The sequence below is a fragment of the Poromitra crassiceps genome (assembly GCF_964638095.1).
Source record: "Poromitra crassiceps genome assembly, chromosome: 1".
Classification (NCBI taxonomy): Eukaryota; Metazoa; Chordata; class Actinopteri; order Beryciformes; family Melamphaidae; genus Poromitra; species Poromitra crassiceps.
The window spans coordinates 83,859,849-83,878,271 of NC_139623.1; the positions used below are offsets into that span (position 1 = coordinate 83,859,849).

Sequence of the window (18,423 nt, forward strand, 5' to 3'; positions counted from 1 at the left end):
GGGTTAAGGGTAGGGTTAGGAACATTTTCCATGTTGAAAATGATTAGGCATGTCATTGAGGTTAAGGTACCCCTAAAACATTGACTAAAGTGCCATAAGGCTGAATAGCCACACCACTGTGCCATGGGCTTCAAGATATGTTTCCACTTGTATGAGTCGGTTATTTCTAGTATTTATTAACTCTGAATTTCTCCTGGGAGGAGATTTCTAATGTTCTGCAATAAGCCTATAACTGCGATGTCAGCAGTTAAACTTGTAATGTAATTATACTTTTATGTTGTCTATATTTTCTTAATTATTGTAGGTTATAATGCTTTTATGATGTGTGTATGTATTGTATTGGTTTGGCGCATGTCATTGTCTTGTCTTTATGTCTTTTATCCTTGCGGGATCTTTACAAACCACCAAATGGAATAATATAATTGGTAGGATAATTATTTGATCTTTGCCACTGGGCTGTCACATCAACACAACGGTCAGTGTGGCTCCAAGATAAGTTAGCATTGCGCGATGACTTTACCTATTTTCCTCTATCCTTGTCTGAACCATCTGTTCTCTCTGGGTTTCCTGCAAGGATGTCACAGGCCATGAATTTTAATTGTGGGACACTTCTGGTGGGCAAAGGAGACTACAGGGCAAACCAGAGGGCAGAGGGCCATGGAGATACCATTCAAATAACTGTTAGTAGCATATATCTGTAAAGGAGCTAGGAAGCATTTGCACAGGGGTCAGGCAGGTTAAGGTGAATGATCTGCACACCTAAAAAAAAAAAGCGTGTTGATTTAATTGCCATGATTGACATCATTAAAAATTGTGAATTTGATGAAGGGATTTGCCAGGGCACTGACAATAAGCATCAGTACCAGGGCACTGACAATACAGTAAGCATCAGTACCAGGGCACTGACAATACAGTAAGCATCAGTACCAGGGCCCTGATGATAAGCATCAGTACCAGCCAGGACACTGACGATAAGCATCAGTACCAGCCAGGGCACTGATGATAAGCATCAGTACCAGCCAGGACACTGACGATAAGCATCAGTACCAGCCAGGGCACTGATGATAAGCATCAGTACCAGCCAGGACACTGACGATAAGCATCAGTACCAGGGCACTGATGATAAGCATCAGTACCAGCCAGGGCACTGATGATAAGCATCAGTACCAGGACACTGATGATAAGCATCAGTACCAGCCAGGACACTGATGATAAGCATCAGTAGTACCAGCCAGGACACTGATGATAAGCATCAGTACCAGCCAGGGCACTGACGATAAGCATCAGTACCAGCCAGGGCACTGATGATAAGCATCAGTACCAGCCAGGGCACTGATGATAAGCATCAGTACCAGCCAGGGCACTGATGATAAGCATCAGTACCAGGACACTGACGATAAGCATCAGTACCAGCCAGGACACTGATGATAAGCATCAGTACCAGGACACTGATGATAAGCATCAGTACCAGCCAGGGCACTGATGATAAACATCAGTACCAGCCAGGACACTGATGATAAACATCAGTACCAGGACACTGATGATAAACATCAGTACCAGGACACTGATGATAAACATCAGTACCAGGACACTGATGATAAGCATCAGTACCAGGGCACTGACAATAAGCATCAGTACCAGGGCACTGACAATAAGCATCAGTACCAGGGCACTGACGATAAGCATCAGTACCCCCAATAAAAGTAGGCCATGGAGAAGGGCAGGATTAATGGACGTCCTAATACGGAGTGCATTGTTGACAGCAACACCACAGTGCTGGCTAACCTGAAGTCCTTGTTTAAGTTGTCAGAAGTCACCTTGACCAGTGGCTTCGGATGGTTGCGTGGCCGAACAACCAATGAAAACCACATACAAGTTTGAAGGCGTTTGAAAGTCAATCTATGTATTTCATGTGCTAATCTGATACATTAATATAAAAAACGGTGTGGAAAAGACATCAGGATTGTTTTTGTTAAATCCATTTGCTCCAATAATTCGACCAAAATTCACAACACCTCAATATGAGCTAAGGGTACTACCATCATAAGTTATATCTATGGCTTCACTTCACAGGCAAGGCAGGAGAGATCAGATGCAGCACACAGTCAGGAACGATCTCCTTTGAATTCCAAATGATGAGGGATGTTCGTTTGAGGGTATGAGAACAGAATTAGGTCAACTCTCCTGCACCCTTTGTTGTAGCATTAGCTTTTCAAGCCGCTATATTAGGGGGTCATAGCAGAAGCTAATTAGCCTCAGCATATGGGCAAAATAATTTCACTTTTTGGCAGTTGCTTTCTATTTTCCTCCCCATTTAAACTGTCTAACACACAAGCCGGCTTTCACAATTAATTTTCAACTAGGGCTGCAACTAACGATTATTTTGATTATCGATTAATATGTTGATTATTTTCTCGGTTAATCGATTAGTTGTTTGGTCTATAAAATGACTAGAAAATTGTGAAAAATGTCGATCAGTGTTTCCCAAAGTCCAAGATGAGTCCTCTAATGTCTTGTTTTGTCCACAACCCAAATATATCTAGTTTACTGTCATAGAGGGGTAAAGAAACCAGAAAATATTCACATTTAAGAAGCTCAAATCAGATAATTTTGACTTCTTTTCTTAAAAAATTACTCAAAACGATGAATCGATTATCAAAATAGTTGTCGATTAGTTCTGTCGATCGACTAATCAATTAATCGATTAATCATTGCAGCTCTATTTTCAACTGCTCTTTCCAAATGGATTTCCTCTCCCTTAAATGGGTAATTGGCTTGCACAATGAATATAGTTCCTTCCTATGGCTTTGCAGATTCTACTTTCTTGATTTAAAACTACTCTACTTATAAGCTCTTAGTGGCTTCTTTATTATTGAAATGCTTTTTGGGTTAGGAGGCATGTTTGATTTGATGCTGTTTGTAATTCCCCCTTTGGCCTTATAAATGCAGAGATTGTTTTTGGTTGTGCTCGATCATTTAATTAATAGTCACTCGTTTAAATTAAATACCACTTTATTTTAGGAAATTACATAATGTAACACCTGCTTTTGGGATGTCCAGGTAGTGCAGCGGGAGATTCCTTGCCTTGCATTACATTACATTACATTACGTCATTTGGCAGACGCTTTTATCCAAAGCGACTTACAATAACACATTTTTTGTCAGCAATAGAGCAATCAACTATGGAGCACAGTCTATGACAACTACAACTTCTGAAGGAACAGTGGTACAAGTTTAGGTTAGTGGTACAAGGTTGGTTAGTTTTTTTTTTTTTTTTTTTTTTTTTTTTTTTTAGAAAGAGAGAACGAAGTTAGATCAAGAAGGGCCCAGATGGAGCCTGAAAAGGTGTGTCTTTAGTCTTTTTCGAAAGATCGGCAGTGATTCAGCTGTCCTGACCGAAGGTGGAAGCTCGTTCCACCATTGAGGTGCCAGGGACGAGAAGAGTCGAGATCGGGATGAGCGACTTTTGAGCCCCCGTAGCGAAGGAGGGGCGAGGCGACCTACACTGGTGGAGGAGCGAAGGGAGCGCTGAGAGGTTTGGAACCTGACCATGGATTGCAGGTACCGGGGAGCTGACTGGTGTACTGCCCTGTAGGCCTTGCAACACGAGGGTCGCAGGTTCAAGCCCCCGTGTTACCTCCGGCTTGGTCAGGCATCCATACAGGCACAATTGGCCATGTCTGTGGGTAGGAAGCGGATTAAGGGTACAGTATGTGTCCTGGTCGCTGCACTACTGCCTCCTCTGGTTGGTCGGCGCGCCTGTTCGGGGGAGGGGAACTGGAGAGAATACCGTGATCCTCCCACACGGTGTCCTGCAGGTTAAACTGCTCACTGTCAGGTGATAAGCGGCTAGCGGCTGCACATGTATCGGAGGAAGCATGTGTTAGTCTACAACTTTCCCCAGATTGGCAGAGGGGGTGAAGCAGTGACCCGGACAGGGGATTGGCCAAGTACAATTGGGGAGAAAAACACTCAATTAAAACACCAGCTTAGCTTTTAGGGCTTTGAATCCATGCTGATGGTGTACAGTAGTTTCCAAGTTCATTGGACTAGGCTGCCACTGTGCTATTTTGAAGTATAAGGTATTTGCATTCAAAGACAAATTAGAGTACAACCAGGTGAAATGCTCATTATTGTTGAATTATGTTCTTCTCAGATGATTTGTCCACTAATTAATGACACACTTGGTCCTGTGACTTAGCTACCTGAAGAGTTCAGAGGCCTCGCAAGTGACAGGAGCCTGAAGGGTTAATGAGGACAAATCCTTCTCACTGGTCTAGCCAGTGTTTGGGCAGAAACTCTTTTTTCCAAGTTGATCAAGTTACCTTGCTGCAAACACTCACCGGGCTGGTGTGTATGTGCGCGCGCGAGCGTGTGTGTGTGTGTGTGTGTGTGTGTGTGTGTGTGTGCACACTCCCCTCTTTGTTTGGCAGTTGCAGGTACAGCAGATGTGCGGTGAGCAAAGGGTGGCATTTACAAGTGCAAAAAAACAAAACATGACCTCCCAGCCAACTCTGTTGGCGAAGGTAATAAGTGCAATTTACAATGTTCTGGGTTCTGGCCATTTACTGCATATTGTACATGTAGACCCCCTTTGCTTATTGGGCTGACAAAATTATTAATGCCTCCATTACTGTAGTTATACTTTCAGTCTTTTATTTTTATTATTATCACCACAATATTATGAGTTCAGCTTTGGAATAAGATACTGTACAGTAAGACTACTAGGTGCAGGTGCAAGAATAATCAGCTGTGCGATAATACATTGACCTTGCTGAGTCATCAATAATTTATGTTGTATTGTGTAAAAATCTCATTTATTTTTCATTTTTGTTGGCACTTAGCAGAGTCTGCCAGTTGTCTGCTCGGGAAATGCCAGGGATAAGCCAAGGGACCAGCTTAGACAGGATAGGTGGAAGCTGTATTATATTCAAGTATTGAAATACCCGTGCAGTGATGTGCATTCCTGTGTGACCGGTGGAGGCTACGCAGCCATTGCACAGCAAGTTCGGCCATTAATCAGCCTTAATTACCTAATTAAAAAATCAGACTCCATTAGGTCACCCGCAGGGGTTCTCTTTACACTTCCTGAAAGATTCCACGCGATCGAACGTACAATGGCATAGCTCTGGCCGAATACAATTTCTGCTCGCTCAGTCAGTTAGTCAGTCAGTCAGTCACTCCATCACTCACTCTCTCACACGCACACGCACACGCACACGCACACACACACACACACACACACACACACACACACACACACACACACACACACACACACACACACACACACACACACACACACACACACACAGACTTCACATTCTTAGTACAGGATGTTATAAATGCCTTATTGCTTTAGGTCAAATGAACATGCATGGTTTCATTTGTCACGTTGAATAAGTATAAACATATAGAATAAGGATAAACATAATAGAACAAGTATAAACATATAGCATGAGCCAGGCGGCAACGTGAAAAGAGTTCCACTCCGGCTGGGTGACAGCTGTCTTAAAGCTGATTGTGGTGAGGAATTAGAACATGAAATGAAACGGTAACGAGGAAGAAACAATGGTCTCTTTAATTGACTGAGAGGGCAGAGAGGCTAGGGTTGGGTGTTATGAACAAAACAATATTTTTGAACAAATACCATATCGATATTGTGACAATATTGTAGGGATGGCTATTTGTGCTTTCACAAAATATTTATACAATGAGATTTTTGATAAATAATCATCAGTAATGTGGATATAATGACTAAGGGGCTGTGTCGACAGGGAACGTGTATTTGAGCAGCCAGCGTCTTTCTGCAATTCATTCTCTATGGTAAGGGCGTGCTAGCAGCGCTCCTCTTTCAAAGACCACACCTACGCTTAAGCGCTCTGGACATGATTTCCAAAGCATTCTGATCTGAAAAACACATTTCCTATGGAAACAGTCGCTAAGTGGGTAAATGCAAATAAAAGAATCACCTTTAAAACCAGGAAAAGACAGGAAAAGACAACACTTCTGTCATATCACGATATTACGATATCCAAAATCTAAATTTTTTTTTTTACTCCTTTACTCTCTTAGGTGAACACTTATAAATGTCTTGACTTTCACACCACTTTGATAGGAAAGACTGCTTCGCATAGATAGACCAATCCAAAAAAAAAAAAAAAACAATTTGTGCAGCAAGTCTTTGTGTGAATACTTTCTGTAACCACTGTAGTGTCCAGTATGTGACGCAGATGGCAGTCTCTACATAGCATGATATCCCTTCTACTCTACTTACTTCTATGCCGATCATACAGTACATACCCTCCAAGCCCCTCCCCCCTCCCCCGGGCAGCCTCGGTGGTGTGTGCACCTCAGTGGTTTCACCTTGTGATGGTGCCTCTCCCCTGGCTCTTTCTTTGTAAATGAGCTACTGTACTGTAAACCCTTATAGGGCATAGGATGAGCATTACCCCCCCCCTCCCTCTCTGTCTCTCTCATCTGTACAAACAGTGAAGTCATACCTTCCAAGGGGCCTGTTTTTGTCCTTTCTGCGATGATGTCACCAGCAGCCAATCAACACGTAGTGCTGCTTGAGGTGCTGTGTGCGTGTGTGTGTGTGTGTGTGTCTGTGTGTGTGTGAGCGAGAGGGGGGAGTTCACTACTGGGAAAAGCACGACTGCTCCGTTATTATCTCTGGTTCTGCCAGCAAGCATGAGAGCACACATGCCAGTCAAAACGAATCCACAGGCTTTTTCTGATCCGAACAATCTCTTAGAAATGTGAGAAGGGAATATATATACTGATATATAATGTATATATATAGAGCACATCACAGTGTTATACTGTATATGTCGCTTGCAAATTCTAATGCTTCTGGCAGTGTGCTGTAGTGTACCTCAGCCCAGGTTTTAGGGGGACACTGCTCACTGAAGATGGCTTTCTGCTATTTGTTGATGGTACACTTCACTCCGTATGAAGGTATTCTCCTTCTATTGATCTGACATTTATAATAAGGCCTAATTAACCCATTGATACCTGATGCAGCATTTGCGTGTATATATCCCTCATTTGTGTGTGTATCCCTTTAAGACCGCGAACCGCGTTCGCGGTCTTAAAGGGATACACACACAAATGCTGCATCAGGTATCAATGGGTTAAGATAATATCCTCTGCTCAGTGTAAAACGAAGACAGTGAAGTTATTGGATTTTGATCCTCAATTCAAGGTGACTGTTGAGGCATAATGCATTTGAAAGCTCAAGCTGTCAACTCAAGACGGATAATTTGGGTTTTGGGTAACACTACTGAGAATTTATGGCAATGTAATTTGTTAGGTCTGCTCTACAAAACTGCATATTCTGCTAGGCTTATTGCAGAGTGGAAACATATCAAGTGTCAGCATTGAAGAAAGTATCGCTCTTTACAAAGATGAATATTTGAGTTTATATCAAGCTGTCTGTATTTTCCTGCTGCATTCACCACTACTGCTCGCAGCATCACTGCTTATAACAAGTGAGACGGTGGAGGATATATTTACAAATATCACTGCGTCACTTGATCATCTTTCTCTCAATCTTCTTGTGTGCGTCTGCTGTGTCAGTTTCCTCTTGCTACTTGGCCTGACTTGGAATGACTTGTTATTGTTAAAATGAGCTGAAAATATTAGTACTATAATAATAATATAATAATAATAATAATAATAATAATAATAATAATAATAATAATAATAATAATAATATATATATTATATTATTATAAGTACTGATACTGTACACTCACTGAAAACATTTCACCAAGTTTCATTTAAATCCACAAATAAAATTAGCAGCACTATGCACTTTTTGTTTGCATAAACATTAAAATAATAACAAAGCTGATATGATTTGGTGCAATTTGGACATGCAACACGTTTTTACTGTAATAAACTTTGAATTAACCAGCGAGCAGCGGTCTGTGCAGCACAGAGCGATAAACGCGGCAATCAAACCTCTGCGGTTTTAATGATAATTACAATTTGAAATGGTAATAACCGTCAGGATGGAATTGTATCATGGCTTATCATTAAATCGGTAATCATTTCATCCCTAGTTTATGTACCACACATATAGGATTATTGAGTGTGCCTGTGTGCCCCAACATGGCTGAATGCCACACTGGGGATGGTTATGGTTTCAGATGTTGTGATGCAGGAAGCAGGTGGTTCTCGCCAGTGTAGTTGTCAAACAATGAGGATTTAATGCTGCCAAGGCAAGGGCCGAAAGCATATTAGTGAACTCAATTACCATAATTCATTGCATCATCTGCACATCTGTGCTTGTTCGAGTTGCGGTCTGTCTGTGCTGACATAAACTGAATGGAAAGACAGTTTGAAACATCGATATTCAGATGAAAGCGTAATAGTCAGTTAATTTTGCAATGCCATTATCTTAATATGCTAGACTAAGAGACTTTAGTGCCTGAAAAAATATGAGTTACTGGGCTTGCTAAATGAAACGTCAATATCAAGTCGCCAATATTCCCCCTGATGCCACCAATTAAAACAAACGACCTCAAAAAGGAGTTATTTTGATTTTACTGACTTACATTTGCATTTGATCACAAAGTAAAACACCCCAAATTAGTGATTTCCCCTGCCCTACACCTGGATGTATGACACATTTTGAACGCAGTCAAGAATCAGGCTGGCAAAAACTATGAAAGAGTGCCAGTAACTATTTAACTACGGTATATGCCAGTAACTAGTTTTTACTAATAAAATGGAAGGCACACAGTAGGCCATCATCTCTATGCAGACAACCCCAGCGCTCCCCTGCTTCCCTACAGGCCACAGAGGGACAAGCAGTGAGTACATCTGATTAGCCGTATCGACTGGTGAAATGCTACCACACCAGGTTTCCGCTCGTAAAGGCAAGCTACACAGTAATTAGCCTGGGATCGATGTGTCGCTCCAACAGCTATCCCACAGACACACAGTTTCAATGGGATTGGTTTATCACTAAGCTAATAGAGTCAATTCCTTTGACAAAAGGTTAAAGGTGTGCATACATACTGAAGTATTACTGAACATCATTGCATTACTGTGCCATTACCTCTTTAAAAGCTTTTGTCTACCCACATGATGTCGGGCGAATGAGCTGAAAAAGATTCTATCAAGACAAATCACATTCAGTCGTCTGCGAGTGCTGTTCATCTTTCTTTTCCCCAACGCACTGGCCTTGGCTCCATATTGAATTTGTCACTGGCAGACTTTGCCACTCTGACTGATGATACTTGTAGCTCATGGTTGTGTCATCAAACACAAACGCTCACTCACTGCGTGAAGCTGTTGTTTTTCTAGCGACCCTTTTGCAGTATTTCGTCTGAGTTGAACCATCTTTAAGGCGTATGGTGGCATTTTAGTGGAACTGGTGATCAGAGACCTCAACTGTTTATGATAGCCTGATGGTTAGACAAGCATGCTTGTGAATGGAAATGCCGGCTCCAAAAATATGGAGAAGGGAAGTTCAAAAGAGACAATCTCTCCTCACTCAACTAGACTATTGTCAACGGCCCTTGAGCAAGGCAATTAAGGGTGCTTTCTCACTGGGAACGATTGCTTTTGTTCCTTGCCCGAGTACGATTGCCCTCCCCTCCCCTCTCCCCCGCTGGTCAGCTTTCACATTACATATATGGGCCCTATCTTCGCAACGGCGGTAATTTTGCGCCATGCAAAGCCCTAATTGTGGGCGTGTCGGCCCGCTGTGCTTCGCGTCAACTCAGCGCAAACCTCCATAGGCGTGTTTATTCCCAAAACATGTATTCACAAGTGTGAGATCACTCCCCTTAAAAGCCACAGCGTCACCGCCATCACGTCTGTAACACCAGCTTCTTTCTTGCTGAGTGCAAGCAGAGAAACAGTGAGAGAGAGAGAAAAGAGAGAGAGAGAGAGAGAGGGGGGGGGGGGAGAACGAGAGAGGGAGAGAATTGGAGGATGAACCAGTTCGGATTCGTAACGAAAATTGATGCTGATGGAACGATCCATTTGAAACACAAAGGGCCGCCGCGCAATTACGCAGTGAATATCCCCATGTCCCAAAGCGTGCGCTTACTGTAATTAGACGTTTCGTTCATATAGGCTATAACATACACATCTAAAAATATTTGTTTCTTTAACTCATTGAGTGCCAGCCACTTTTGGAGAACGGACGCTCCCAGTGCCAGAGTTTCAGAGCGTTTTCAGTGATTTCTCGAGGCCCACAGAATATTGTGTGATATTACTATGTAAACACCGAACGATGAGACTCTATTGTATCAGCAGCAAAAAAAAGTTTATTGATATCATTTTCCGTTCTTTAGTTATCAGCCGGAGAAGATAGGTCAAAAACAGCAAAAACAGGCGTTTCCATCTAGAAGCTGAGATATTCAGCCTTTTGTGAAATGAAGCATTTCAAGCAAATCACTGACTCTGAAGCTAATATTTTCTGACCTGAAACATCTGAACAGTAATTTCCTTCAATATAACAGCACCCCCACCCCCCTCTACTGCAAACTCCTCCTCCGTGGGTGTGTCTCTGGTGGCTCTGCTCGCTCTGCTGCTTGTCAGGCGAGTCTCTGCTGCTTGCGGATCCACGTTCGGATGGCGGCCGCTCGTCGGGGGAGTCTGGATCGGGCTCGCTCGTTTCTGGGGTTTCGGTTGTGAGCTGGGATGAAGCTGCGTCCGATTCTGGGCTTTCTGGGCTTTCTGCTGCGCGTTTCAAAGTGTGCTGCACCCAGAGTCTATTTTCGGAGCCCCCCACCGTTGTGCGCCGGCTCCCAGCGCGACAGCGAAAAGCCAAACCATTCTCATGAGAATGGTTTCATCACGGCTTTTTCTGCTGTTTTTACTCAACTTTCTCTAATCTGGAGAGCACTGTCGCCACCTAATGGGTCGGTAAAATAGGTTATACACATTCAACATGCCCCAAAATTTTACAGGAGATGTATTAGGCATTGATCCCACCGTCAAAAAACGCAATTGACGACAATCGTCGTCATTGGCACTCTACGTTAGTATTCGAATTGACGACGATTGTCGTCATTGGCACTCAATGAGTTAATAGGGTAGGAATGTGTGAGATTTTAAATTTCAATAGCCTATGTCAGAATTGTCCACTCTGGTTAAGCCATTGACTGCGGTCATGCCATCCGTGCTGTGGAGAAGCTGGTCTTGCAGGGAAAGAGGTTACTGTACTGGCCGGACAGGTGTTGTGCCAAAAAGTGATTTGCGTTTTGAATTGGATTAGGGGAACGAGGGTCTGGCGGGGCGGGAGTCTGTCTGTAGCCCGGGGAGGGCTGCTTAAGTGTAGGGTGCGCAGGTTCGGCTAGTGCGCCGGGTGCTGGAGGGGGGTCTTCCCCGGAGAAGGTGGGAGCTGGGCCGGGTAGGCAGGCTGGGTGGTGGGGGTGGGTTGGTGGGTAGGTGTTTTGGGCCAGCCATGGGGCTCACAGGGTGGGGAGAGGCAGCGCTGTGCGCGGTCCCACGGAGCGAAATCAGTTTCTGGCAGCAAATCACTGTTTGGCACAACACCGTCACAACTTTCTCAAAAGCAATCTACTGTTACCTCACACCACAGATCTGTATGGTCGGGAATTATGTAGCCTAATAAAACCATGACGAACAAATTCTCAATTTTAAATCAAGGTGTGTTTTTTCTGCAATGTAGGCTATAGTTGAAAATCAACATGGCATTCTGAGGAGAGAAGAGTGTGTGCAGGTGCGAGATGTTGGAGAGTGACATCCATGCCGTGCATAATGTATCCAAGGCAAGCGAGAATACTGTGTGCGCTCAGGCGTACATCAGGCCTGGCATAGAGGGGTTTCTTGCGCTAAGACCAGCTATTTGGTGGCATTAAAATTGAGGGCACCCAAGGCCCCTTTTTCGAACACATTGCACTGCAACGCCTATTTTGGCATGGGCAACGCCCAAACCTCTGTTTACACTCGGAACATAGCAATGGTATCTTCACCAGAGCGCAAAATGACAGTTGTGGGAGGCAGATGATAGGCTAGAGGCCCACGGACATGCCTGGGCCACGCCTACACCTGTGTCTGCGCTTAGATCCCAGCGCAAAACTGGATGGTGGAGCCAGACGATAGCTTAAGACGCAGGGAAGATAGCAATAAGAGGCGCGCAAACGGCAGCGCAAATGATAGTGCCCTAACTCCTAACTGCTCCAGTGGAGCTGCTCATTGGACACAAGTCAAAGACTGTGGTTGTACTTTTAGTAATTATTGGGCCCTATCTTCCGACAGGCGATATCCCCTAATAGCGCTTGCGCACCTGTTTGCGCGTGCGTTAAGGCAGGGAAGATAGCAGTCCGCCTTGCGCCGTCCGCCAGGTGTTATGCCGAGTTTTGCGGGGTCATCTCGCCATTCCGAAGTGTCGGCATTCCGATCATTGACTATGCTTTCGGAGAGGCGGCCCTTTTTATCTCCAAAAAAGGTTTCGCCATTGCGAAAGATATTAGGTCCGCCTTTCCGACATAGCATCTTGAGTTATTTAGCCTACAGGGGTGGGAGAGGTTAGGTTTAGACGTGGGGGCTGGGAGAGGTTAGCTCCAGTCGGTCCCCCGGGTTAGGGTTAGGGTTCTTTCGCAATGGCGAGACAGATCTCCATTCCGACAATTTTGTCGGAATGCCGGTATTTCGGAGTGCCGACATTTCGGAATGCCGAGGTGTCCCCGAGTTTTGCACCCCAGTGCCGGCAGCATCCCCACCTCTCGGGAGCATATTGTAATGATTTATACAGAAATGTAATTGTTTAAAATTGATATAATTGTCTGGTAGACGTGACCTCCCTGATTTCTAAGTTAAAAAAGCCCCGAAATATGTTGGGGATGCAATTCTCGGCGGGCATGCGGAAACCTGTCGCAGACGCAAATTAGAGCCGTGCCCCCAAATGCCTGCGCAAACGGGATTTGGGCGGTCTTAACTACCAGAATTATTAACAGGCGTGGCCAGGCAATGCTGGGCATTACGTCAATCAAAACCAATCAGATTCCCATCTCGCAATGGCTGTTTGCGCGAGGCATGCAATATGCTGTAATTCTCTCCATGCGTAATAGAGTGTACTCACTCGTGCGAGGACAGAGAGAGCCTATTGACAGATCGTCTGTGGTGCCAACGACCCTCCGGGCTATGAAGGTAAATAGCCTATGTCCATTGTCCAACACGTTTTCCCAATTAATTTCCCTCTTTGCGATGTCATAAACGTTTCTCAGTGAGTTATAGTTGATTGCCTCACTGAATTATCTGCTAATACCCAATTTTAGCAGCATAATTTGATGTCTAGGCTGTGCGTAATGACATCTCCAAAAGGAATTCTACTTTGCACTGCGCTGCGCTGCACGGAGATTACGGGTGCGCTCCCAGCACAGGGAGGTATTTGAGCGTAAGAGGTCCTTTTCAAAGCTCTTAGCGCAAAGTAATTGCACGCTGCTGACGATAGGGTAATGCCATCTATCCCACATTTTAGCGCTGAAACGCCTGTTTTGGCATGTGGCAGCCAATGCCCAATACAATTATCACAGGCATGCGCTTGTGTCCGCCCCCAATTTGCATTGCGCACGGCGTTAAACAAGCGCAAAGGCAAAATTTGCGCTTTTGGGAAGATAGGGCCCATATACTTTAAAACAAAAGTAGCCTAAGGCGGCGTTGACACCAAACGAGATTTCTTCAGTAAGAACGCAATGGAAATAATTCAAAGAAGAGGTGTGAAAAGAGGACCGCGCTTTTCCTCCAAATGTTAAACTTTTTTCATCTTAAAACGCACAGAGCGCTCCGCCAAAAACAAAAGATGCGTTTAAACGCCACGTGCGTTCCTTGAAAGAGGAGCGCACTCAGCGCTTCCTTACTGTACATAGAGAATGAATTGCAGAAAGACGCTGGCAGCTCAAATGAGCGCGTTGTGTGTGAACTAGGGATGTTCATTTTGAACAAGAACAATTCCCATAATCGAAAATCGGGAAAATTAACGATCAATTATCGATTATCGATAGCGTAATAATAATAATAATAATAATAATAATATATATATATATATTTCAATCATGAGAGACCAGAGAGAAGAGTTAACAAGCAAGCTTTATTCAAGTATGGCAGAGCGATAAGATCTATGGCATGGGACGGTATGGCAACTAATTCTGATGGCATGGCAGCATGGCGACTAGTTCTTTGGCGTGATGACTCCGCGCTAAGATGCCTCTCTTCTTGAGGTGAGAGAGGGCATCTGCTCGGACTAGAATAGAGAATCCCCCAAAAGAAAGAAAACCCAAACCGCCAACCGGTCTGCTTGCCTCCGCTACAGCGGGCGCTGGGCGGAATGCGACGCTTGTCGCCGACCGGTTGGCTTGGCGGCTGCGACTTACGAAGCCCCCCGGGCGTGGCCGCAGCGCTACAGCGGGCGCTGGGTGATCGACCAATCCGGCATAATTCGGCGCGCTGACTCAGCATTAGGAAAACCCCACAGCGGCTTATGAAATCACCGACCGGGCGTGGCCGCAGCGCTACAGCGGGCGCTGGGGTGATCGACCAATCCGGCATAATTCGGCGCGCTGACTCAGCATTAGCGCGGCCGCGACTTACGAAGCCCCCCGGGCGTGGCCGCAGCGCTACAGCGGGCGCTGGGTGATCGACCAATCCGGCATAATTCGGCGCGCTGAATTGGCATTCAAGCCAGACAACCCCCCTTTTAGCTTTAAGAAAGAAACCCCCCCCCCTTTGCCTTTAGCCAAAACCCCCCTAGCATTAACCCCCCTAGCATTGAGAAAGAAAACCCCCCTTTTAGCCAAAACCCCCCCCCCCCCCCTTTGCATAAACCCCCTGCATAAACCATATATATATATTTTTTTAATCTGGTCTGGTAATAACGTTGCGCGTTCTCGGCCAGCTATAATGCCGATGCCGCTGTGTAGTAAGAATATCAGACACTAGCGCTGTGGCCAGGTAAACAAAAATGTTACATGTCAGGTTACATGATGTAGGCAATCGGCGTCTTCCAGCTTAGCTGACAGCACAAGAGTCAAATCAACATGCCTGAGCCAGACCGCTGGGTGCGTTTGTTTGTGTCCCCGGCACATGCCGGTGTGAATTCCCCATGTTTAAAGGTCCCAATTCGTGCAGCTGTAACCTCTTAAAAACGTGTGTCTCTGGTCCATAAAACATGATTCTGGATTAATCTGTCGAAAATATAGCAACCCCGTTTGTTGTGACGGAGTTCTCACTTCCTCATCTCGTCGCTTCCCAAGAATGGCCTGTTTCTATAATATATTCAGAACTAACAGTTCCCATTGGCCGCTGAGGGAGAGCCCGCCCCAGGCTCCCAGCGGCCAATCAGATTAGCGTCTGTGGACCAGCACGCTAGGTTGCGAGTTATCGTTAACTTAACGGTACTACGCTAAAGAGGACATCTCAAAATGCCTAGACTTACCGGATGCACCTCTGCAGTTGCTGGATCACGTACAGTTGGCGTCGCTCCAGCTAGAAGTGTTAATTTTGTGGCTATAGACTAAATGGTGCAGGTAGCTTGTGTGAGAGAGACCCGCGCAGTATGCAGGAGGAAGCTAGTGACGTCCCAATTCCCCCAGATTCCCCTCTGGGCAAACGAAGCGTTTGGGGGTGTGGCTTGGAGGAGACTGCAGGGGGACGCTGGATAGGGACAAATCCAACTGTGGCAGTTCTGAGCGTGTGACCACTCATTACAGGGAGGGCTGACAGCAGTATATGCATTTACAAGTAAAAACAGCTTTTGCATGGAATGGGACCTTTAAAACAGTTTTGTTGGCACAAAGGCCCGTGCCCAGCCAGAAAACTAGAGACTATATGAAGCTCCACCTCACGTTAGTCGGCTGTGCAATGGAGTGGGGCGAGGAGGAACGAATTCCACCCAAACCTAGTCCACAAAAAAAATAAAAATAAATAAATAATAATATTAATAATAATAATAATAATCGATCAAAATTCCACATGATCGATTAAATTCCTTAACGATCAATTATCGATTTTAGATAATTGATGAACATCCCTAGTGTGAACGCCACCTAAGCAGTACTTTCCCTTCCATGTCCACTGTACTTAGTCTCAATTAATAAAATCCCTCCTGTGTGTGTCCTCAACACTTCTGCTTCTTTACTAGCACTCATTCTTACATGATTGATGACCGCACTCTGTTTTGTGGTTACTTGACGGTGATGATCTAGGAATTTGAACCTTATTCTAAGGTTGCCCAAAATGTTAATCTCTCCGGATAAGGAGTATCAGCTACATGTAAACATAAAATGTAAACGTAATTCTGTGAAGTGTGTCCTCCAGGATGATGCTGCGAAAATGCTCGCAGTTGTAGTCCGTCAACAAAACCCCTAAGTAAATAACGCTGAGACATGTCTTTAGTTTAGTGGACACTCACTGTAACATCATTACCTTGTGGCCCAGATTTCCATTGGTATTTCTCAGCCTGACCGCTCCATGCCGTTACCCCAGGTGCCCGCGGAGTGCGAGAGGAGCCCCAGTTTGTGACGGCCCGTGCAGGAGAGAACGTCATCCTGGGATGCGACGTGTCCCACCCCCTGAACGGCCAGCCCTACGTGGTGGAGTGGTTCAAGTATGGCATGCCCATCCCCTTCTTCATCAATTTCCGCTTCTACCCTCCTCACGTGGACCCGGAATATGCCGGTAAGATGGAGAACGCAGTCTCTATAATACAATTTTTTGCTTTCTAGAGACAAGCTATCTGTTTTATTTACCGTTCATAGTCTAAATGGTTGGAATCTATTGGAATCTACCTACTATTGGAATGTGTTACATTAAGAGAAAGGTATGTGATGTTTTCTGTCCAAAATTACACCATTATAGCTTTTTCAATGTTATTGGTCACTAAACAAAATCACATATTTAGTGGCCCTTTGCGGGAAAGTACATGAAGTAGTTAGAATCAGTGTTACCTTAACCTTTCTTAAGATTTGTCTTTGAATACCTTCTCATTTTCCCCTTATCACAATGAAAGTCACACATTCGTCGAAGGATTTTTTTGTTCAGTGCTTAAACATGATTTGTAGGCATACATTCAAAGAGGCCGATGTATTCCAGTTAATATATTCAAAGAGGAAAAACTTACCGACGTTGCAATCCGCAGCTCCGTGTTGATTCACACATTTGTCTCTGCCCAAAGTTACTGTGCTGGTCTGATGACCAACGTGGGTCAGCCAATGTCTATACTTCTTGATTCATGGAATCAGTTTTCAGGATCAGGTCTTGGAGTGACACTCTTCCACTTCCTGTTTGCTTTATCCTCTTTGGTGGAAGGGATCGAAACAAACTTGTTTGCACACATTAACTCTTGACAGTATGCCATCGACTTCAGCACAAAACAAATTAGTTTTTTTTGTCAATCATATATAAGTTGAGGTTGTAGACTGTTATCAATAAGTGACTCATTTAAACAGCTACAATGAGCTGATGTTTCCATCCACCTTACATTGTTTTCTGTGTTATGCTCAAGATGAGGTTTTCCTTCCACTGATCATCAAATTTGATAATCCCACCTTCTGAGATGTGTTTAACATGTGTTAATTTTCCCATCGCAGATTAAGTAAACTAGAAAACTCGATTCCTAGGCTTGCCCGTGATCTCTCCCTCTGTGCTGCCATGCATACGCACAGCTGCGGCAGCTCGGCCGCTGTGTGGCCTCGCCTGCTCTATTGGCATGCGCAGCACAATTGCCCAACTTCACATCACTGATGACATCACTCACTGATGACATCACAATTGCTCGAGTGACCATCACTAATCACGTTTGCTCAACTTCACATCACTGATGACATCAGTGAGTGATCAGTAGTGAGAGAAAAGCGGAGTCCGCACATTGACTGATGCTGTCATCATAGACACTGTGGCATCATCAGTGACATCACAATTGCTCGAGTGACCATCACTGATGACATCATCGAGTGCTTGAGTGACATCACTGGTGATATCATAGACATTGTGACATCAGTGACATCATTACTGACCAAAATCATCACAAATCCCACAATGTGGGACCAAAATCGCAGACAGATAGAAAGACAGATAGAGGCCCCCTTACTCAATTTTGCTCGCCCACTGCACGGCCTCGCCCGTAGCTCGGCCTCGCCTGCCCTATTGGTGCGCGCGCACGCACGTGTGTGTGTGTTGGTGAGCAACATAGCAACACACACACACTGATGACATCATCATATCATCACACACACACACACACACACACACACACACACACACACACACACACACACACACACACACACATTTCTGTCAGCCTACTTGACTACTATACAGCTTGACATAACTTAGTCCACACACTCCAGGGCCAAAGGAAGCTCCAACAGTTAAATAAAGATAAAGATTGCAAGCTGAAACTGTGAAATCCTGTTGTTTCTTCTGATATGAGCTGAA

At 44.7% G+C, this 18,423-nt stretch overlaps 1 protein-coding gene across 1 annotated transcript in view; it reads left to right on the forward strand.

Moving 5' to 3' along the window:
- Positions 1-18,423, forward strand: part of igsf9bb (immunoglobulin superfamily, member 9Bb) — a gene marked incomplete at both ends in the record, with an annotated part of 258,140 nt that overhangs the window by 63,650 nt on the left and 176,067 nt on the right. The window contains one exon of the mRNA XM_083640982.1: positions 16,474-16,665. Within this exon, the coding sequence (XP_083497108.1) occupies positions 16,474-16,665 (192 nt within the window). The remainder of the gene's footprint in view (positions 1-16,473; positions 16,666-18,423) is intronic.